This window comes from Salvelinus alpinus, chromosome 25 (assembly GCF_045679555.1).
Source record: "Salvelinus alpinus chromosome 25, SLU_Salpinus.1, whole genome shotgun sequence".
NCBI classification, from domain to species: Eukaryota; Metazoa; Chordata; class Actinopteri; order Salmoniformes; family Salmonidae; genus Salvelinus; species Salvelinus alpinus.
The window spans coordinates 5,365,447-5,387,119 of record NC_092110.1 but is presented as its reverse complement, the minus strand read 5'-3'; the positions used below and the strand labels follow the sequence as shown (position 1 = coordinate 5,387,119).

General features: G+C 42.8%; 3 protein-coding genes across 7 annotated transcripts in view; 1 reads left to right on the top strand and 2 right to left on the bottom strand.

The window, feature by feature from the left end:
- LOC139553247 (tau-tubulin kinase 2-like) overlaps positions 1–6,658 on the bottom strand; it is a 35,331-nt gene extending 28,673 nt beyond the window's left edge. The window contains exon 1 of the mRNA XM_071365374.1: positions 6,537–6,658. The gene's annotated coding sequence lies outside the window, so the exon portion shown is untranslated. The remainder of the gene's footprint in view (positions 1–6,536) is intronic.
- Positions 141–10,647, top strand: tmem62 (transmembrane protein 62). Its single transcript, XM_071365376.1, has 15 exons — positions 141–232; positions 455–659; positions 1,059–1,170; positions 1,309–1,446; positions 2,287–2,332; positions 3,158–3,299; positions 3,549–3,673; positions 4,070–4,192; positions 4,398–4,553; positions 6,612–6,771; positions 6,950–7,063; positions 7,256–7,340; positions 7,579–7,683; positions 7,953–8,071; positions 8,322–10,647. The coding sequence occupies exons 1-15, from the start codon at positions 222–224 to the stop codon at positions 8,640–8,642; spliced, it is 1,962 nt and encodes a 653-aa protein (XP_071221477.1). The 5' UTR covers positions 141–221; the 3' UTR covers positions 8,643–10,647.
- ptgr2 (prostaglandin reductase 2) lies at positions 10,250–20,253 on the bottom strand. 5 transcript variants are annotated; one of them, XM_071365378.1, is made up of 10 exons: positions 20,121–20,253; positions 16,346–16,464; positions 15,875–16,066; positions 13,829–13,999; positions 13,381–13,590; positions 11,993–12,114; positions 11,714–11,801; positions 11,266–11,297; positions 10,715–10,754; positions 10,250–10,618 (listed from the first exon to the last, which is right to left on the bottom strand). In XM_071365378.1, the coding sequence occupies exons 1-9, from the start codon at positions 20,158–20,160 to the stop codon at positions 10,739–10,741; spliced, it is 990 nt and encodes a 329-aa protein (XP_071221479.1). In that variant the 5' UTR covers positions 20,161–20,253; the 3' UTR covers positions 10,250–10,618; positions 10,715–10,738. The 5 variants fall into 5 exon arrangements, with proteins under 5 accessions (XP_071221479.1, XP_071221478.1, XP_071221481.1 ...); XM_071365377.1 differs by lacking the exon at positions 11,266–11,297 and having other exon boundaries at positions 20,121–20,252; XM_071365380.1 differs by lacking the exon at positions 16,346–16,464 and having other exon boundaries at positions 20,121–20,169.
- Between the last annotated feature and the right edge of the window lie 1,420 nt (positions 20,254–21,673).

Genomic DNA, 21,673 nt, shown 5'->3' with positions numbered 1-21,673 from the left:
TTGAACATTGCTTATCTATAAATAAGTATTAGGAACGGGCATGTGCTAGGTTTTCTCACATGTTGCTTACACCTATCTGGTTGTGAATTTATTTTCAGAAGTGCAACGAGCAAATCAACAAGAAACTAGGAACAGAGTCAAGAGATTTGGTTTGGAACTGGACCCTAAATTACATCCGCGCAGGGATTTGTGGGAGTGAGTCATATAGCGATGACGTAGCCATGCACAACCGGTCAGTATGGTATTTCCTTTTAGCTAGCTTTTTCAAAACAATCTGAGAGGACAATGTTTCGTGTGTAGCTCGATCTGGCTATGATCGCAAATGGAAATCGAACGGTCGGGAATGGCCAGCGGCCATTAGTAGCTAATATAGCTAGCATAGTCTAGTGTGTGTTGATGTTGCTCTCGCCAGTATTCTGTTCAGTAGATTCCCACCGCTCTTTCGTCACTACAGGATGCTCAAGCTGTTCGGAGCGCTAGTTCTTGTGGGACTAGCGCTGGCGTGCTTAGCTTCCTGGGTGCTGGAGAGTTATGACACCTCTTGGCACCCCAAACGGAATGTTCGGCAGTTCAACGCCGGGGATGGAGAGGAGGCTAGTAGGACATGTCTTCCTCCGTATCCCGGTGGCAAATTGGATAACATATTCTGGTTCGTGCAGGTGAGTGGATCCAGCTGCTAAGTCGATTTGCTAGCTAACTGCTAACTGGCTAACTAAGTGTTGTGACTGTCGGTGTCAATTGTCACTATCAATTGTCAGGGTGACAGCTGTTAGCAAGTAAGTAGCCCAATGGGTAGTAGTGGTCATGTAAAAATCTAAACTGAATGGGGTCACAGTCCAGTTTCCTTTTTGGGTGCTGTGCTGTCATCCATGGACAAAGTTGGCACCAGCCAGCCATCAGGTTTTAAACTTTGAACCCAGTTGTAACTAGCTAGGTAATAAGTAATGTATTTGTTGACTAGAGGAGGGGATGTACCAAGTGGAATATCTTGTCAAAACGAGCTAGATGATGCCCTGTTTGTGCTTTTAACCCCGGAATTATGTCCTGTACCCGTACAGGTGTCTGACATTCATATCAGTCGATTCCATGACAAAAAACGAATTTCAGACTTTGAGAAGTTCTGCACTGATACCGTTGAAGTGATCCAACCTGCTCTTGTGCTCGCAACAGGTACGTCGGCCATTGCTTCTTGCTCATTAGTTTTGTAGGAGCCCCCAAACATTACAGCTTTCTGCACTATCACAAGAGCAGCCATGAACCTGAAGTGAGTTATTTCCCTCTAAGTCCCTCTGTCTGTCCACCTAACAGGAGACCTGACAGATGCGAAGACCAAGAGCAAGGTGGGCTCCCTGCAGCATGAGGTGGAGTGGCAGGCCTATCACGACATCCTGAAGAGGTCTCGGGTGCTGGAGCGCACCAAATGGATTGACATCCGCGGAAACCATGGTGACTAATAGAATATACCTCCTCTAATATTCTCTTACACCTCATGATTTCTAGAATCCCCCCCCCCCAAAAAAATCGTGAAGATCCTATGAACAGGGTTGATAGATTGGTATGGAATTGGGTCGTAAATGTCTAGAAATCTGCAAAGCCAGTCAGTTGAATTTGACTTGGAAGGTTTAAAAGGGTTTTTCGGCTGTCCCCATAGGAGAACCCTTTTTGGTTACAGGTAAAATCCTTTTTGGTTCCATATAGAACCCTCTGTGGAAAGGGTTTTTACATTGAACCCAAAATGATTCTACTTAAAACCAGAATTGTTCTACCTGGAACCAAAAAGGGTTCTTCAAAGGGATATCCTATGGGGAGAGCTGAAGAACCCTTTTAGGTTCTAGATAGCACCTTGTTTTCTAAGAGTGTAGAATATGTAAAGGATCCACACACACCTACAGATATGTGCATTCTTTGTGAATTTTACCTCAAAGCTGAGCAGCCAGGCCCTTCACTGCTTATTAATGGCCCTCCATTGATATTGAATTACAAATGCTATTAGAGTTGAAACAAGAAATCTCCTACAGCCCAACTGTCCACTACAACCTATTGTTAAAGACGCTTCAAATAACCTTTCTCTGGTTGACATTAGTTCAGTACAGAATAGATCGTAACAGCAGGACATCTAGGCTATGTGAGTTCCTGTGGTTACTGGTAAGGATAGATGTTAATCAACAGGATGGGGGAATTAATAACAAGGCTAGATACCTTTGCCAGAAGATGGTATGTTTTCATTATGTTTTGCAAGGTCTCTCTTACTGAGCTACATTCCTGTTTTTATTATGTTTCTGACAGATGCCTTCAATATTATTTCCTTGGATAGTGTCAACAACTACTACAGGTCAGTGTTCACTCTTGCCTGCTATATCCGGAATGAATGTTGTTTACATGTGTCAAAGACATACAGTAGAGGCCCTTCAAACTCATCTCTGGACCTCGAAGCCAGTTCCACTGCGCTTTTTCATTGTTCCCCTCTACTCAGGGACTGATTTAGACCTGGGACACCAGGTGGGTGCAATTAATTATCAGGTAGAACAGAAAACCAGCGGGTTCCGGACCTCGTAGGGTAAGGGTTGAGTACCCCTGCAATATGACAAGTGTCACTGTGATTCATGTTCAGAGGATCCTACTAGTTATATGACTAGCTTTCTAGCAACCAGCTCTCTTAGCCACCAGTGTAGCTAGTGTGAGTGAGTTGCCTCTCTGCGTTCGCTTGTCTGTGTAACAAGAGCACTTGTTAACATTGATTCTAGCAATCTGAGCTAGATGTAAAGCTATCTAAAGCCAGATATACAATTTACAAGCTGATTCAAATTATCAAAGCTTGATGATTAGTTGATTATTGGAATCAGCTGTGTAGTACTAGGGCAAAAAACAAAACTTGCACCCCTTGGGGTCCCGAGGACCGAGTTTGGGAGAACCTGCTCCACCGTATTCAGACAGTTTGTAGTTAATTTTCTTTTTGAAACACAGTCTCTCAAAATATGACATCTGTCTCGTGTCTGCATGGTAATTGTTGAGGTTTGTTCCTTGTCCGTTTTAAATAAATAGGTTCTCCGCTTCTCCATCATAAAACAGGGCAGAGGTGTTGAGAGCAACATGCACACCACACTGTATGCAGTCACGAACTCGGCCACACAATAATGATGCCTGTTTTTATTCCCAGGAAGTACTCAGCCAATCAGAAAGTTGGCTCCTTCCACTATGTCCACAAGACTCCCTTCGGCAACTACTCCTTCATCTGTGCTGATGCAACCATCACCCCCGGACCCAAGCGGCCGTACAACTTCTTTGGCATTCTCAACCAGGTACAGTATGCCCCCAACCAGCTTAACACCAGCCTGGTCCCAGATCTGTTTGGCATTACAACAACCATATGAGTTGGCTATACAATACAACACAAACTGATCTGGGACCAGGCTAGCGCAACACAGCTAAATACTTTTCCACCCTACTCTATTCCTACTCTGTCATTAATTTAAACGTAAGACTGAGACTATTTGAGTCTATTTGCTTAATAATTGTTTTATGTCCTTATGCAACACCATACATTACAGACTCAGATGGACCTGTTGGCATCCTTCAGGACTGAGAGCCACAGCAGCAACCAGACCATCTGGTTTGGCCACTACACCACTTCAACGGTCATCTCCCCCTTTCCAGGGGTGAGAGGCGTGATGAGGTAACACGTGTGTGAGATGAGGAAACAAAATAATGTTTGTGGGTTTCTATAAGCCTGTCTTCATGTTAGTCTGCATCTCTAATTTAAACACCCTCGAAACAGGTTTTGGATAATTAACTAGTATACTGTTTTTGTTGTTATAACAGTTCTGACATAGGTCACGGTATAGTTATAACATAGTTAATAGCATAGTGGAAATGGTAAAATAAGGTTCCGGAAAGGCCATTCAATTATATTTATTGCCAACGCTTTTAGGAACAAGCTCCTTCAAGGCACTATTGCAACACAGTGTCAGAACGTTATGCATACTCAATAGCACAGTTATTGAATCCAGTTAGTGGAGATTTTTGTACCATATACATCTGTGATGTAATTGTTACCTATGCGTGTGTGTAGCTCGGCTGTAGCGTACCTGTGTGGTCACCTACACACTCTGGGCGGCCTGATGCCTGTACTACACAGCAGACACCCCGAGGGCACCCTGGAACTGGAACTAGCTGACTGGATGGACAATCGCAGGTAAATCTATAGATGCATCATACTTTTTACACACTCGCTCACTCACTCCGGCTCAAACAAACGCGTACACCTTTATTTGTGGTCTGTTTAAATTGTGCTACAAATAAAGTTTATACACAACACTGATATTCCTTTTCTCTCTCTTTCTCGGGTCATTCTGTCCCTCTTTCTCTCCCTCTTTCTTCCTTTCTCCCCCGCTCTTCAGGTACAGAGTGCTGGCGTTCGACCACGACCTGCTGAGTTTCATGGACCTGAAGTTTCAGCAGTGGCCTGCAGTACTCATCACCAATCCCAAGGAGGCGCAGTACCTCCATCCTGGAGTGGAGCCACTGGGGAGAATACAGAGCTCTACCCACATCAGGTGTCCCCTGTGTGTGTGTGTGTGTGTGTGTGTGTGTGTGTGTGTTCTCCTCAACCCTAAACCCCATGCCATGACCTCTAACCTACACCACCATACAGAATCACCATCACTCATGCCTTTTTACACACATATACCATCATCAAACGTTCACCCTTTTCACACTACTCAGCCGAACTGAGCAGCACTGGTTACACATCCACCACAGTTGCTGGAACTGTGCTGGACAAGGTAATATGCAAAGAAAATATTGGAACCAGTACAGTTTGGGTCACCACAATAGTGTGAAAAGGTTCTTTATCACCTACAGTTGAAGTCGGAAGTTTCGATACACTTAGGTTGGAGTCATTAAAACTCATTTTTCAACCACTCCACAAATTTCTTGTTAACAAACTATGGTTTTGGCAAGTCGGTTAGGACATCTACTTTGTGCATGACACAAGTAATTTTTCCAACAATTGTTTACAGACAGATTAGTTCACTTATAATTCACTGTATTACAATTCCAGTGTGTCAGGAATTTATATACCCTAAGTTGACTGTGCCTTTAAACAGCTTGGAAAATTCCAGAAAATGATGTCATGGCTTTAGAAGCTTCTGATAGGCTAATTGACATCATTTGAGTCAATTGGAGGTGTACCTGTGGATGTATTTCAAGGCCTACCTTCAAACTCAGTGCCTCTTTGCTTGACATCATGGGAAAATCAAAAGAAATCAGCCAAGACCTCAGAAAAATAATTGTAGACCTCCACAAGTCTGGTTCATCCTTGGGAGCAATTTCCAAACGCCTGAAGGTACCACGTTCATCTGTACAAACAATAGTAAGCCAGTATAAACACCATGGGCCCACGCAGCCGTCATAACCGCTCAGGAAGGACAGGCGTTCTGTCTCCTAGAAATGAACATACTTTGGTGCGAAAAGTGCAAATCAATCCCAGAACAGCAAAGGACCTTGTGAAGATGCTGGAGGAAACGGGTACAAAAGTATCTATATTCACAGCAAAACGAGTCCTATATCGACATAACCCGAAAGGCCGCTCTGCAAGGAAGAAGCCACTGCTCCAAAACCGCCATAAAAAAGCCAGACTATGGTTTGCAACTGCACATGTGGACAAAGATTGTACTTTTTGGAGAAATGTCCTCTGGTCTGATGAAACAAAAATAGAACTGTTTGGCTATAATGACCATCGTTGTGTTTGGAGGAAAAAGGGGGAAGCTTGCAAGCCGAAGAACACCATCCCAACCGTGAAGCACGGGGTGGCAGTATCATGTTGTGGGGGTGCTTTGCTGCAGGAGGGACTGGTGCACTTCACAAAATAGATGGCGTCATGAGAAAGGAAAATGATGTGGCTATATTGAAGCAACATCTCAAGACATCAGTCAGGAAGTTAAAGCTTGGTCGCAAATGGGTCTTCCAAATGGACAATGACCCCAAGCATACTTCCAAAGTTGTGGCAAAATGGCTTAAGGACAACAAAGTCAAGGTATTGAAGTGGCCATCACAAAACCCTGACCTCAGTCCTATAGAACATTTGTGGGCAGAACTGAAAAAGCGTGTGTGAGGAAGGAGGCCTACAAACCTGACTCAGTTACACCAGCTCTGTCAGGAGGAATGGGCCAAAATTCTCCCAACTTATTGTGGGAAGCTTGTGGAAGGCTACCTGACACGTTTGACCTAAGTTAAACAATTTAAAGGCAATGCTACCAAATACTAATTGAGTGTATGTAAACTTCTGACCCACTGGGAATGTGATGAAAGAAATAAAAGCTGAAATAATTCTCTACTATTATTCTGACATTTCACATTCTTAAAATAAAGTGGTGATCCTAACTTACCTAAGACAGGACATTTTTACTAGGATGAAATGTCAGGAATTGTGAAAAACAGAGTTTTTAAATGTATTTGGCTAAGGTGTATGTAATCTTCCGACTTCAACTGTATCTCCATACCACAAAGTTTGTGAACAATGTTTCATTTTATCTCACCTGTCTCTGCAGATGTGTGTGATAATCTTCCCCTATCATCCCGTATTCTAACCCTGGTCTCTCCGGTCCCCTCAGGATCCTGGCCTTCTCTGATGCCCCGGTCACAGCAGTTCACGTCAGCGTGGACGGGGTGGAGATGGGTGAAGGCCGGTCTGCTGGAGGTCCTCTGTATGTGGTGCCATGGGAACCCTCGCTCTACCTCACTGGGCTGCACACTGTCACTGTCAAAGTGAAGGTAACACAACACCTGTTACCTCGTATCTTCTATTATATAGACGTTCTAAGAGGTTGTCAAATGTTTTAAATAGTAGTTCAAAAGTTATCCAATGTTTCCTCAGGTAGCTGCCAGATGTTTTGTTACTAGTTCAGGCGATGTGATGTGGCCTCTCTTATTCTGTGTGTGTTTGTGTTAGGACGCGGTGGGGCGGTCGACTTTCCGAGAACAGCTCTTCACCCTGGAAGAGGACCTCTCCCCCAGCTTTGGTTTCTTCCAGTCCTTCATCCTGCTCACTGACCACTACATCCTGGTAAGTAGACAAAGAAGAATACTGGATTTTCCTGTCAGACTTGAGATTCGAACGGGCGACCTTCCAGTTGTTGACCCGCCTTTCTCACTGTGCGTTACTTCCGACATTTAACCATCATGTCTTCACCAGGTGTGACTGGCTGTGCTCTGTGGGTTATAGACCTACTGTATAAACGGTCCTCTCTGTCCACAGGCCCGGGTAGCCTTTGTCGCAGGGATGCTGCTGAATATTGGAGTGCTGGTGGCGTTCAGGTTCATGCCTCTGCCCTCTGTCAGAGGTGAGATCCGCCAGACACTCCTGTCACATCAACCATGGTAGTATCAAGCTGGTTGTTACCTGTGTGAAAATTTCCATAGTTATTGGTCTCAGCCATCCTATACAGTGAATAAAATTCTAGGATTTTTGCATATATCATTACACACATAACCTCATGTTGATAAATACACGTGTTGTCTGTAACAACTCTTTTCGCTGATGTAGTTTTTGAATCTTACCTGTTTTCCTGTGTCTCCCAGTGTCTTCAAGTCTGTCCTCTTGCGCCTGTCTGTCCCTGCACCTGGTCAGTAAAGCAGACACTTTCTACTACTCTCTACTGCTCTTCAACCTCTGCACTGCCTTAGGTGAGTTTCCTACTGGGTCCAGAGGACAACCATCTGTTAAACTCCGTCTCTTCACCCTGTCAGCCGGTCTCAACTTGCTCCCTACCCCTTGCCTGTGTCCCTTTAAATGTTTATAGAGCTGTAAGGTGTGAGCCTGTAATCCTTTTACTTTGATTATACCTATCCAGACCCTTCATATCCTCAAACATCTTAGGGTTAGGGCCAAGGGGAAATACGGCAATTAGCACTGACTGTGTGTGTCCGTCTACTCACCCTCGGTCTCTCTGCAGGTCCCTGGTTCATAGGAGAGTTGATTGATGGTCACAGTGGGGCTTGCTTTGCCTTCGGAGTGGTTATCGACGGACACTTCCTCGAGGGAAGTCTCACTTATGTTGTTGGGGTTATGCAGGTGAGGAGGCTGGTATTTAGTCAGGATCATTGAGATGATATCGAGAGATACGGCGGTCATACATGCTCATGACAGGTCTTAGTGCATTATAACTGCATTCTAATACATCATGCCTGGTGGCTTTTAGTAAAGTTCTACCAGATGTATAAAAAAGGGGGAGACTTTAAGGCAGTGGTCCTTTTTCCCTTAAGGGTTACCTGTAGTTGACAAACTCTTATCCCTGTTTCTTCCCTCCTTCATTTCCCAACAGCTGCTCTTCTTCAACATGCCTCTCACCTGTTACCTGTGCTGGAGCCTTCACCTGCGTAGTCGTGGTAACTCCTTCCGCTCACACTTCTTGCGTCCGGGCTATCGGTGGAAGACTCTGGGGGTGCATACGGCCATGTTGCTGCTGCTAGCCTGGCAGGGATACTCTTGTTACTTCCTGCTGGAGACATATGGACCTCTGGCCTTCTTCCTGTCCCCAGTCCGCACGTGGGCAGTAGGGATCGCCCTGCTATTGGTCTACCGCGCCTGGAAGGGCCCCGCCCCCTGTCTCTGTGACGACAGCAAGACAACCACTTTTTCTTGACTTTCTACTGGGGGATTCTCTTAGTTATGGCAAACTACATTGGCTCTACTTTTCTATCCCATATTTCAGACTACTCTTTTGTGCAAAGTTGTTTCTTTCTTTCCCCTCGTGATCATATTTCCCACATGTTTAAACAGTTTAAAAGTAGTTTCATATGCATGTTAGTGTATTGCATGTGTAGACCACACCCCTATACACAGTCAGCGCTATGAAGGTGTTGTTACTGTGAAGTCACTAGTTTAGTGTACATATATTGTGGATAGAATTGATTGTTCAGCCAATATGACTGCTGTTCCTCAGAAAGCTGATGTAGACATTGAAGTCTCTCGCCGCTGTGGTAAAACGTATGTATTATTTGCCCACTTGAGGCTTGATTTGTAGCAGTTATTCAATTCAAAGTGCTGCCTCGGCCAACTGCCACACATCACTGCCAAAGGATACATAATCAGTCCTGCTCTGGCAGGTTTTGTATTTGGTTATTGCAAACTAGCTATATATTTTACACAGTTATAGCAGACCAATCACCCACCTGAGGTAGTTGTAATTTTTATTTTGAGTTCTTTGGGAATCTGGCTTAAGATATCAGCTGTTTCTCAGGAATGGGAGGCCTTGAACCAAAAACAGACTGATGACCCATTTATATATTCAATATTAGCTCAGTGGTGAATCTATCCACTTAAAGCATGATGAATGTTAAATAATAGCAAGGGTGCAATGACCTGAGATTGTGCTGGTTTCATTTTGTGATTATTCTCTATTGAGAAGTTGATTTTGGCAGCTTTGTTATGTATAGAACGCATATATTTTAGTGAGTTTCAGACCAGCACTGGGCGCACGATTTAGACTGAAATAGGTGCTGGTACTGTTTATATTTAGGTGCAGGAGCTCCACAATATTTGAGCTAATATTCTATAAGAGGAACAGGAGCTCAAGCAGTAGAAATGTTGAGGTGCCAGTACTCTGCTCCGGTGAGCTCCTGCCAAAGTCAAGCACTACTCTGGACTATTAGGGTTGGGGTCCAATTTCAACAAGAAATTTGGAATTTCAGTTGGTATGACAAATGACTAAACTTTGCTTGTGGGCGGTACAATCAGTAATGTGACATGGCGTCCACACCAAGGGTTGAAGTGTCTCTTTACCATTATGGCCACGTCCCATTGACCTTCTTTCCCCTGGGATGGGATCTTCAGTCAGGGAGTTGTGGTTCTCCTTTATAGATTGTATCAGTTGGTATTGGTCCTATGCATCAGGGGTCATTAGAGTATCTCACAAGCTGCCCAATGCTGATTAAAGGTTTCATGACTTGATTGTCCAGAGCTGTACTTTATATTCATGGTCAGCTTTAACACCAGAATGTGAAGGGTTGGCTGGCTCAGTTTCTCCAGCACTTGCCCCCAAGCTAGGTAGGTAGCCTGGGTGCCAGTCTGTCTGATATTTTGCCAACTCCTTGTCAGGCCAAACATTACAATTCCATAAGGACTTTGCATGAGAGCAGAACTAAACTGGCACCTGGGTAGAGGGTAACCACTACTTTGATATGTTTGCTGTACTGTTACTCAAAATAGATTGTGGCAAGTGTCAAATCGGAGCCATTTTCAAACTGATCATTGAAATGAAGAAAGTTCAGATTTTATTAATGGTTTATAGTGCTGTGAAAGTTGTTTAGTCAAATGGAATCAGATCTAAGACATCTTGAAATCTTTGCAATTTGGCATGTCGATAATTAGACTGTCACAGATCGGTTAAGTATTTTACAAAAGTTACAAGTAAAGAGACATGCAGTACAGTGTAACTACAAATAATTGTATTCAGTACATCCAGTTATTGTCAGTATAGAAATCAAAGGCAGGAAGTAGTGTTAAAAAAACACGTGATTCCAGTAGCTTCTGATGGTGCCACCAGGGATTTGAATCAATCTGATATTTTAATGACCTGTTTACCAATGTTTCCTCCTTTCATCATGGAGCAAAAGGCCACTGCAAAATAAAGTGAAGTCCAATTCTCAGGTTTGTAGTAAATTGATTTTAAGACGGTCATTTAAGTGCAACTACACAATTACCAGCGACACTTACCTCCCATATTCTCAATGCCATTTACTACTGTCTCCAACACCTGAAGGGAGAATGGAGGGACAAATCATACAGTGCAAAAAAGATAAGGTACTCAGATATGGGGGTCAAGCTGAGGGGGAAGGTTGAGTAACTACTTCTGGCAACATGGCACCACTTCGTTCACCATGTGCTCAAAAATCTTTTGTATTTTAACGGTCGTCTGTGCGGTTGGTCCTTGTGGGTCATAATTTGAGGAGAAAAAAATCCACAGGAAAGTATAATTTACCCAACTTTTTAAGAGCGCCTGTAGGTATATGGTTCTGTCGGCTTGAATCTCGATGCCGTCACACGTAAAGCACACTACGTAAACAATAGCTGAACGTAACCGAACATTGCTGACCGAGGCACATTTCCTGTCAATCAGCAGGAAGCGCTGGAGTCGTATTGCGCCTCATCTGAGGTGTATTCATGAATCGGATTCCGTTGCAAAACGTTTAATCTGTTGCGAAAATACAAAAACGACAGAAGAATATAAAGACAAGCGTTCTGAAAGTCGTTTTAATAACACTTACCTTTGGATAATTTGTCTCAAATTTCCACCCACCTAAGGACGAAATCAGCAGACAAAGGTAGAGCAAGTTCAAACGAAGTTTTTGCAACATTCTGATTTGTAAAGGGGCCGGTAGGAATTTTTTACCCTATATGTTAGAGGGCGGACGGAGACTTCCACACTCAGATTTGAAAGCTAGCTAGCAAGCAATGTGCATGCTTCAATCAGAAGAAGAAAATACTTTTGTCAACTATTCTGTTTACGTGACTCAGTCAATCAGAAAAACCTGAAAATATCAGGTAGTGGCCACTGACTTTGGTATTCAATCAGTTTGGTGTTGAAAGCCCCAAGTAACAGCACCATGTTGGTAGAAGTTGTGTTATGTGCAGAACCTCCCTCGCGAGAGAGGTCTACTCTAAAAAGATTTGAACTTCCAAGTATACAAAACATCAAGATAGACTTTGCCTTGCCTTTATCTGCCCCTCTTTGACCCACTGACTGAGCTGGATTATGCCGGCTTCGTGTTTCTCCATGTAGTTCAGCACCATAAACCGCTCCCTGGTGGGATAGAGTACAGCTTTCTAACACAAATGCAAACTAGGCCAACTAGCAGCTCAGGCATCTCAAACATATTAAAATATTTTGTAATACACTTTACAAATGACTATTAAGTATACCATAATCATGTAAAAGTACTACTGCAACTCCAAATGGTCCTTCAGTTATCAGAGAGACAGACCGTTGAGTACCTGGTGATGTTTTTACTTTGCAGTGCCTCCTGAGTCTCATCACAGAGAGGTGGTGGGTAGGGCACATCCTTGTTGTACTGGGAGATCTGTCCACAGAGGATCACATGACCATCATTGTTCATCTGGAGACGAATGAAGGGAAGAGGGGAGGGATGTGTGTCAGTCACTATCAGGGTGGACAGAGCAAAAATCCCCCCCCCAACCCTCTCCTCAAGCCCCCCAACTTTTCATTTGTTTTAACAGTAAACACCTGATTAAATTAGTCAAAGGCTTGATGATTAGTTGACTAATTGAGTCAGGTGTGAGGAGAGGGTTGGGAATTCAGGTGTTTAAGGTCATTCTTGCAGGAACGTGTGGTGTGAGGAGAGGGTTGGGAATTCAGGTGTTTAAGGTCATTCTTGCAGGAACGTGTGGTGTGAGGAGAGGGTTGGGAATTCAGGTGTTTAAGGTCATTCTTGCAGGAACATGTGGTGTGAGCCGTTGTCTTTACATTGTACCACTCAGATGATGTACGTGTCCCACAGTACCTTCGGAAGTAGTGTGGGAGACATCTTAGAGATCCTAATCTATATCCGTCTCCTTACACAAGTATCTCTCCTGGACCTAGTTTGTCGGCAAAGTAGTGTAGAGAAGCCCTTAAGCCTTGCATACATTGGCAGTTTGAAGTGACTGAAATTATTTTTTGCATTTCCTACTGAAATGCATTCTTTCCTGCAGTCTGAACAGACAAAAATGGACACTGGATAGGATATTTCAAGCCACATTTCAAACCACTTTCGCAGGTGATTTGAAGTCAGAAACAAATCAGATTCCTCGCCATGTGAATTGTCAAATCTGATTTGCCCTGTGGTTTTAAATGTTTTTTTGGCATCTTGTTGCTTGCTAGATATTCTGTTGAGATGAACATGTGGTAGCCAACTAGCATATTGTTTACAAGCAAATGAGTGAATGTCCTACAAAGCTAGACAGCTAACATTACCTAGCTAGTTGAGTGCTGTGGCTAGCCCAAAAGGACTAGGATAATCTTATCCTTTGAGGCTTTAAAAAAAAAAAAAAAAGTGTTCTTACACTATGATTTTGAAACTGCAACGCAACAGGAAAACGTCCACGGCAGGCACTGTCGTCACAATCTTGCTACATAACGTCCGAGTGACGGGAAACAGGAGCACCAATCATCCTACACCACTGCACACAGCTGTTACTCTGACTAGTGTAGCCATTTCAGCAAATGACTGCTGTCTGAACACACAAATCGAGTACTATATAGTTAGAGAACATTGAACAGAAGGCTAGGTCAATAACGCAATCGCGACAAATGCAGGTAGAACCTTACAATACCAATCTCCTGTCAGCGTAAAGATGCCTAAAGAGTGTAAGACCCTGCTTACCTGTGCTATTACAGCATCGCTTATGGACCCTCCCACATTGTCAAAGTAGACATCCACTCCATTAGGACAACTCTCCTTTAGTGCTGTGGCTACGTCCCCCTGACGGTAGTTGACTGCTGCAGAGAACCCCAGATCCTCCACAAGGACTCTGCACTTCTCATCAGACCCACAGATCCCCACCACCCTGGTACAACCTTCCACACGGCCAATCTGGGGAGCAGGAGGAACACAGAGAAACCCTGGTAGTCTTAAATTCATCTCTTGCGTCCCATCTCCTCACCTCTTCCTCATAAAACGCATTGATGGAAAATGTCAGAGGGACCTTGGAACTCTAGTGTTTGGGGCAAGTATAGAGAATGTGAGGATAGACAATTGACAACCACTGTATTCACAAAGAGACCATACTATGTTTAACTAGATCAGGTTAACGTAACATGCTTGTGGTTACCTGCCCAGCTATGGACCCACAAGCCCCTGCAGCGCCACTGACCACCATGGTCTGATTGGCTCCTTCGGTCACATGACCCTTCTCTCTAACACCCAATAGTGCGGTGAGGCCAGGCATGCCAACTGCACCCAGGAAGTAGGATATGTGTCCATCAACCAGCTGTGGCTCAACCTGTAGAAAACTTAGATAATTTTAGAAAAAAAACTGTCCAAGAACATAGCTATACTGTACAGGCTCATTCCTAAATTTTATAGACACGATTTCAGCAACTACGGTGGATCTGCTCATCTCAGGAGTATGAAAAGGGCACTAGACCGATATACTTCAGCAATAACAGTTTCACAATTCCTGACATTTAAAATCAGAAAAAAAATCCATCTTAGGTCAGTTAGGAGCACCACTTTATTTTAATGTAAAATGTCAGAATAATAGAGAATGAATTCCACTTAATTCTTTCATCACATTCCCAGTGGGTCAGAAGTTTACAAACTAATTGAGTGTACTTGGTAGCATTGCCATTAAATTGTTTAACTTGGGTCAAACGTGCCGGGTAGCCTTACACGAGTTTAACACAATAAGTTGGGTGAATTTTGGCCCATTCCTCCTGACAGAGCTGGTGTAACTGAGTCAGGTTTGTAGGCCTCCTTGCTCGCACAAGCTTTAACAGCTCTGCCCACAAATTTAATGGGATTGAGGTCAGGGCTTTGTGATGGCCACTCCAATACCTTGACTTTGTCACAACTTTGGAAGTATGCTTGGGGTCATTGTCCATTTGGAAGACCCATTTGCAACCAAGCTTTAACTTCCTGACTGATGTCTTGAGACGTTGCTTCAATATATCCACATGCCATCTATTTTGTGAAGTGCACCAGTCCCTCCTGCAGTAAAGCACCCCCAACAACATGATGCTGCCACCCCTGTGCTTCACGGTTGGGATGGTGTTCTTTGGCTTGCAAGCCTCCCCCTTTTACCTCCAAACATACCAATTTTCATTATGGCCAAACAGTTCTATTTTTGTTTCATCAGACCCGAGGACATTTCTCCAAAAAGTACGATCAAAAAGTACGATCCCCATGTGGCTTCTTCCTTGCTGAGCGGCCTTTCAGGTTGTCGATATAGGACTCATTTCTACATTTCACAAGGTCCTTTGCTGTTGTTCTGGGATTGATTTGCACTTTCGCACCAAAGTACGTTAATCTCTAGGAGACAGAAAGCATCTCCTTCCTGAGCTGTATGACGGCTGCGTGGTCCCATGGTGTTTACTTGCGTACCATTGTTTGTACAGATGAACATGGTACCTTCAGGCGTTTGGAAATTGCTCCCAAGGATGAACCAGACTTGTGGAGGTCTACAATTATTTTTCTGAGGTCTTGGTTGATTTCTTTTGACTTTCCCATTCTGTCAAGCAAAGAGGCACCGAGTTTGAACGAGGCCTTGAAATACAGCCACACCTCCAATTGACTCAAATGTCAATTAGCCTATCAAAAGCTTCTAAAGTCATGACATTTTCTGGAATTTTCCAAGCTGTTTAAAGGCAGTCAACTTAGTGTATATAAACTTCTGACCCACTGGAATTGTGATAGTGAATTATAAGTGAAATAATCTGTCTAAACAATTGTTGGAAAAATTACTTGTGTCATGCACAAAGTAGATGTCCTAACCGACTTGCCAAAACCATAGTTTGTTAAAAAGAAATGTGGAGTGGTTGAAAAACAAGTTAATGACTCACACCTAAGTGTATGTAAACTTCCGACTTATATTGGGCATATACAGTGTACCACAGCTAAGGGTTATTCTTAAAACAACACGGAGTGCCTATATACAGCCCTTAGCTGTGGTATATTGGCCATATACACAACACGCTCCCGAGGTGCCTTATTGCTATTATAAACTGGTTAATTAGAGCAGTAAAAAAAAAAGTTATCATACCTGTGGTATACGGTCTGATATACCACAGCTGTCATCAAATCAGCATTCAGGGCTCGAACCACCCAGTTTCTAATGTAGGATAGATAAACTGGTGGATATATGATAAACTAAGCCTACCTTCTGTAAGAGCTTTTCATCCATCAAACATTGTGTCTGCCAGTGCCAGTTGAACGAGGTGACCATGTCATCCACAGAGAGGCTATCGCAGCGGCTTAACTCAACCACCCCGACGCCGCCACCGTCCACGCACGCCGACAGCCCCCATGGAGCCAGGTACTCAGCACCGGTGTCTTCGTTCATGCGGCATCGCTACAAGAGACGAATATGGAATGTCATTATGAACAGTGTATTTGTTTAGGGTACCTTACCTATAACTTACTGGGCACTTGTGAAAGTAAAATGTATGTTCTTATGCCTATAATTGCATTTCATGCAGGTGTTAACCATGCCCACATCTTTACATAGCCTATATAATATAGGAAACTTATCATAGGTCACTAATGGTCCCATTTTGTTTATTTCATGCACATTTGATATAGTCAGCAAAGTGCAGACAAATTTCAGCTTTTCTTTCCAGCCATGCATCACCATGTAAGGGTCAACAGACAGGAAGAGAGTCCGGACAAGGACTTGTCCTTCTTTCAGAAAAGGTCCTACAATCGCCTCTTCCACGCAGAAATGACCAGGGACTGGCTCTCCATCAGTCCCTGTAAAACACAAACATAGAAGAGCCATTTGGCCTACTTATTTGGTTGTTGTGTAGTCTAGTTTGTCTCTGTACATTAAAACTTAATTAGTGCACTATATATTGGGTTATGGTCACATGGATGGAGCATAGGCACGCCAGAAATATTTAAAGAAATGAGATGGCTAATGACTGGAGAAATGTATAACAACCCTCCCAGCATACTGTCGACCAATTGCGTTCACGTCGGAGCGTCACAAGCTAATCGGCACGAATCCCTTATTAGAAAGTCAGAGTATGGTAGTGCTTTAAAAAAAACTCGGAAATTCAGAGTTAAAATGTGCGTTTTGTTGCGTAGAGCTGCCCATTGGTTGATTCCGATATTTTCCAAGCGGAACACTCGGAGCTCATCTTGCTACTTCATGCCTAATGTTGGGTTTGAGCTAGTGCCTAATTTACGCCTTGAAGGAGTACACTTGGATTTGAATCGAGAACGAAAATGATCTCTAGTGTCCCAGAACAGAAACGTTATTTTAATCTTGAGAACCAGTGAACAATGTTTTAGTAACAAAAATATCCCTAATCTCTAGTAGGATATATATAAATAATTCGGTGAAGTTATAATTGCTAGTAATAGTTTAAACACATTCCAATTCACGTCATGATGTTCAGCGCTTAAAGCCAATCCCCCATATCTAACGCTCTCTCGCTCTGCCCACATGTGAAATTTCAGTGGCATTTTGCGCCTTCACTTAGTTGACCAATCAACTCTTACCAGTTCAACAGCAAGCGGCTCTAATTGGGGGGAGCTAATAAATTAATTGAATGTAATAATGATGTTGAGGTAACAGGTTAAATTTATGAAAATGAGCCGTTACTTTTTTTGTTACGAACTGGTTCACAACTTCATTTTCTGGTCGGAACACCGGAACAAAACAAAAAACCCAGTGGGTTCTGCTCGGGACGGAGCAATTGGAAAATAATTTAGGTTCCAACCCCTGGTCATAACTGACTTTTGAGGTTAGGATCATTTATGCAGCAGGTTATGATAAATTAGGTTAAGGTTAGGAGAAGGGTTAAGGTTCGCTAAAGTGCTAAACTTCTAGACGAGACTCGATTATACAAATGTTGACGTCACTGACATTACCGGCATCCCTTCTAGACATGACCTGCGCACTTTGTCCCAGAATACATTGTGTGGTCCATTGGCAACGCACACAATTGGCGTTAATACGAATCCAAGTTTCCAATCTCCTCATTTTCTAAAAAATATTTCTGGGCACACAGGTGACCCCGGAAGTGAGGATGCACAGGTAATGGAGTTTTTAAACCCTTTATTCCTTAAGAGTCCATTGACACACCAGTACATCAATCTAAGTAACAAAAAAATCCACATCAAAATCTGGCAGCATGGGCTGCATCTCAATCCACATACGCCTATATCAACCTTCAGCATCTGCGGTGGAAGGTGGCCGAGCTACAGTGGTGTTTGTCAGACCAGGACATCCCGAAAACCTTTCTCATGAAAACCTCTGTAGCATCCGAGCGGTTTGGCCTACAAACTGTTATGACCATTCTGGAAAGTGTCACGAACGTGATGGTGCTCTCAGTTTCGCTCTACGACCCCCACAAGTGTCACAGGACTCATCTGAAGGTAACCATACAAAACAAAAGGAAGTATGGAGTAAGTTTTATGCAAAAAAAAAAAAGGGGGTTAAATGTACAAAAAACTAATTTCCTGAGTACTCTTATTGGGGTGGCAGGTAGCCTAGTGGTTAGAGCGTTGGGCCAGCAACCAAAAGATTGTCAACTAAGGGATTTGATCCAGCAAAGTAAAAATCTGTCCTTCTGCCCCCGAACAAAGCAGTTAGGACCCCTTTTTTTAGGACCCCTTTAGGTATAAATTAATCTTTAACTAGGCAAGTCAGTTAAGAACATCCTTATTTACAATGTCGGCCTACTGGGGAACAATGTCGGCCTACTGGGGAACAATGTCGGCCTACTGGGGAACAATGTCGGCCTACTGGGGAACAATGTCGGCCTACTGGGGAACAATGTCGGCCTACTGGGGAACAATGTCGGCCTACTGGGGAACAATGTCGGCCTACTGGGGAACAAAGTCGGCCTACTGGGGAACAAAGTCGGCCTACTGGGGAACAATGTCGGCCTACTGGGGAACAATGTCGGCCTACTGGTAAATAAGAATGTACCACTGTAAATAAGAATGTTCTTAACTGACTTGCCTAGTTAAAGATTAATTTATACCTAAAGGGGTCCTAAAATCCTAAAGCAAATAGCTAATTCATCCATGGTAAGATCTTAAAACAATTCCATATGCTAGTTTAGTCCCCCCCCACTTTTTCCTTATTTATTTTTTGGCTGTCTTTTTACCTTCTATGGGCTATAGTAGTAAAGCCCCTACACCCTTAAACTGAGGTTATTTGTCACATGCTCTGAAAACAAGTGTAGATTAACATGAAATGCTTTAAACATAAAATACCCCAACAATAGTTAATTTATATATTTTTTTTTTAACTAGGCAAGTCAGTTTAAGAACAAATTCTAAATTACAACTGATTTGTTCAGGGGCAGAACGACAGAGTTTTACCATGTCAGCTCCAGGATTCGATCCAGCAATCTTTCGGTTACTGGCCCAACGCTCTAACCACTAGACTAGAGCACAATTGGTCAGGAGGCCTGTGAAACCGCAGCCATTCCCGCTAACGCCATTAAATAATATTTGATAGTGTTTACCGTGCTCACCTCGCATTGGAATTTCGCGCTTACGTAGCCAAAAGGCAGGCAGATGACTATAATGACATTGTTCTGTCTGAAACCGCAATGAGCAAGAACAATTAGCAAGATATTTGACCGGATGTATAAATGTCAGTTCAAGTGGTGATGAGGAACCCAAGTGGCCGACAGTAGGAGAAGGATTTTGGCCAACATTCTGCATATTCTCTCATTGATTAAACATTTGAGCTCCATATAGTTCTGTTTCCAAACTATCATTCTAAAAATTGCGTTGTTCAGGAACGCAAGGTCGAATTGAGATATTGCACAGGCACTTCAGAGTAGGTGTTCCCTAACGGAAATATGCAAATAGAACGCGCCAATAGGATCTCACTACCTCGTACTTGGCTCTGCCCACCTTGCTTTTTCTGCCCACTATGATTAATTTGACGACTCAATATCGCCATCTGCTTGCGTTTGGACTAGCACCTATGCTAATTACATCTATCTGTGTGTAAATATTGCAGTGTTTTTATCTTTACAGCTAATAAAATGGGCAAGGGACCCAACCAAAGATGTCCGTTTGGAAACCGGTTTGTTTTGTACGCGTTTATTTGCAATCCTACCCTTACAAGAGTTGCAGTCAGGAACTTTTGACGAAGTTATGCTGCATTCACGTGCTAGTTGGAAAGAGGACAATTTCGACATACTAACTGCTTGAATACGGCACGTGTATAACTACAACCAGATAGCAAGTTGTACATTTGAGTTTAGTTCCGACTTGAGCGTGAATGCTGCATTAGTCGTAACGCCATTAATGCGATGCTAATCATTGACCAGTCGCTTCAAAAAGTTAACTATCGCCATTCATACACTTGCTAGGGTACAATGACCGCTATATGAGAATTATAAAATGTATCACATAGCGGAGAAGTCGCCACATACCAGGTCGGGAGTTAAGCACCACTCTCTGCACAAGCAACATATTCTCTCGTCAAAATGGCAGAAGTAAACGTTGTTTTTATTTAAGTCTTTCTTCTTCGGTGAGGTTTAATGGCGGTTGGCATCCAATAAATGTTGCATCACCGCCACCTACTAGACTGGAGTATAACTCCCTTATACTAAGCTAAATTTTTTCCAAAAAAAATCAACAACAAAAAAATGTTTTACTAAAAATACCCTACCATCTAATAATACACTCACACAAAAACAAAAAAAAAGATCATACTCCACTATACCTCTCTGCAGCTGCCACCACAACCTCTATTTTCTGCGACTTACAGTACAGTTGATAACCATTACTATAAATGCCAAAAATCAAATCTTACTGAAACATATATCACTTGTTGGTGTTTCCCTCTGTACTGGTACAGATCTACTACTCACACCACTCCTCTCAGGATCCCTCACCCTTGACCCATCTTCCTTTATTTTCTTCACTGCCTCAGCATATGACAACTTCTACACTACTCTAACCCTGGAAACCTCAACCTGCCTCTCTCGCACGGGGACATTTCTGATCCGAGGCCCCATGGGCACCCCATGTAATCAGCACCTACCACCACTTTCCCCAATGCTACACGTTCCTCTGTCTCATGCTTCATTTAAGTCCATTCAATTTTGTGTTTATGCTGCAAATGGCTTGGGAAGCAGACAAGAATAGCTAAGTACTTTCGGGTCACGGATTTTGGAAATCCTTCAGAATATGAGTCCCGTCCTGTATACTTTGTAAATTAGTAATTAAGATGAAAGTAATGGAAAATGTGCACAATTATCAATATATCATCGATATATTGTTCACTAGTTATCATACAAAGAATAATTAAAAGTATTCTAGGAGATATTATGTTTCTTTGCCTAAAGATCAACAATGTTTTTTGGTGTATACCCTATAATTTATTTCACTGTACAACATTGTCTTTCTGTTGTGTTGCAATAAAAGGGGGGTCCACTCAACTCAGGAGCACTTCTAGTTAAAGATTGGCCAATCAGCTTAAATCCAATCTTTGTTCCATATTGAACATACATACATAATTCCCAGTACATTGTGTCACGGTAAAAGACGGGCCCATTCTACTCAGGAGAACTTCTAGTTTCCAAATCCACAAAGTTTTCACCCAGAGAAGCGTCAGTGCTCATTTTGCAGACCTTAAATAGTGGCCTATCAGCTGAAATGCAGTATGTTTTTATATTGGACATAACATTACATATTTCACAGTGCAAAATGATTTTGAACAAAAAACTAGGTCATATAAAGTGTTGCAGGACATCTACTGTGGTCAAACAGCTTAATGTAGGGTGCCTGGAGACTATACAGTACAAATATAGCACTGTACAGGAAAAACAATTGATTGTTTGTGTCCATAAAACCAGGGTTCAGTCTGCACTTTTGTTCTGTCGCTTTAACTGTTTACTGACTGACTAATTACAAAACAATAAATTAACTATTTTAGCTTACTCTTTGTTTGCTTCCAGTTTGAAATAAAACACCATTCTAT

Coding starts and splice junctions, on each gene's coding strand:
- tmem62 (XM_071365376.1), top strand. Junction 7,064..7,255: donor TCACTGACCACTACATCCTG/GTAAGTAGACAA, acceptor CTCTGTCCACAG/GCCCGGGTAGCCTTTGTCGC. Junction 7,684..7,952: donor CAACCTCTGCACTGCCTTAG/GTGAGTTTCCTA, acceptor GTCTCTCTGCAG/GTCCCTGGTTCATAGGAGAG.
- ptgr2 (XM_071365377.1), bottom strand. CDS start 20,160: ATGTTGCTTGTGCAGAGAGTGGTGCTTAACTCCCGACCTG. Junction 16,465..20,120: donor GGTGCTTAACTCCCGACCTG/GTATGTGGCGAC, acceptor TGTGTTTTACAG/GGACTGATGGAGAGCCAGTC. Junction 10,755..11,713: donor TCAAAGAGGGGCAGATAAAG/GCAAGGCAAAGT, acceptor TTCTCCCTTCAG/GTGTTGGAGACAGTAGTAAA.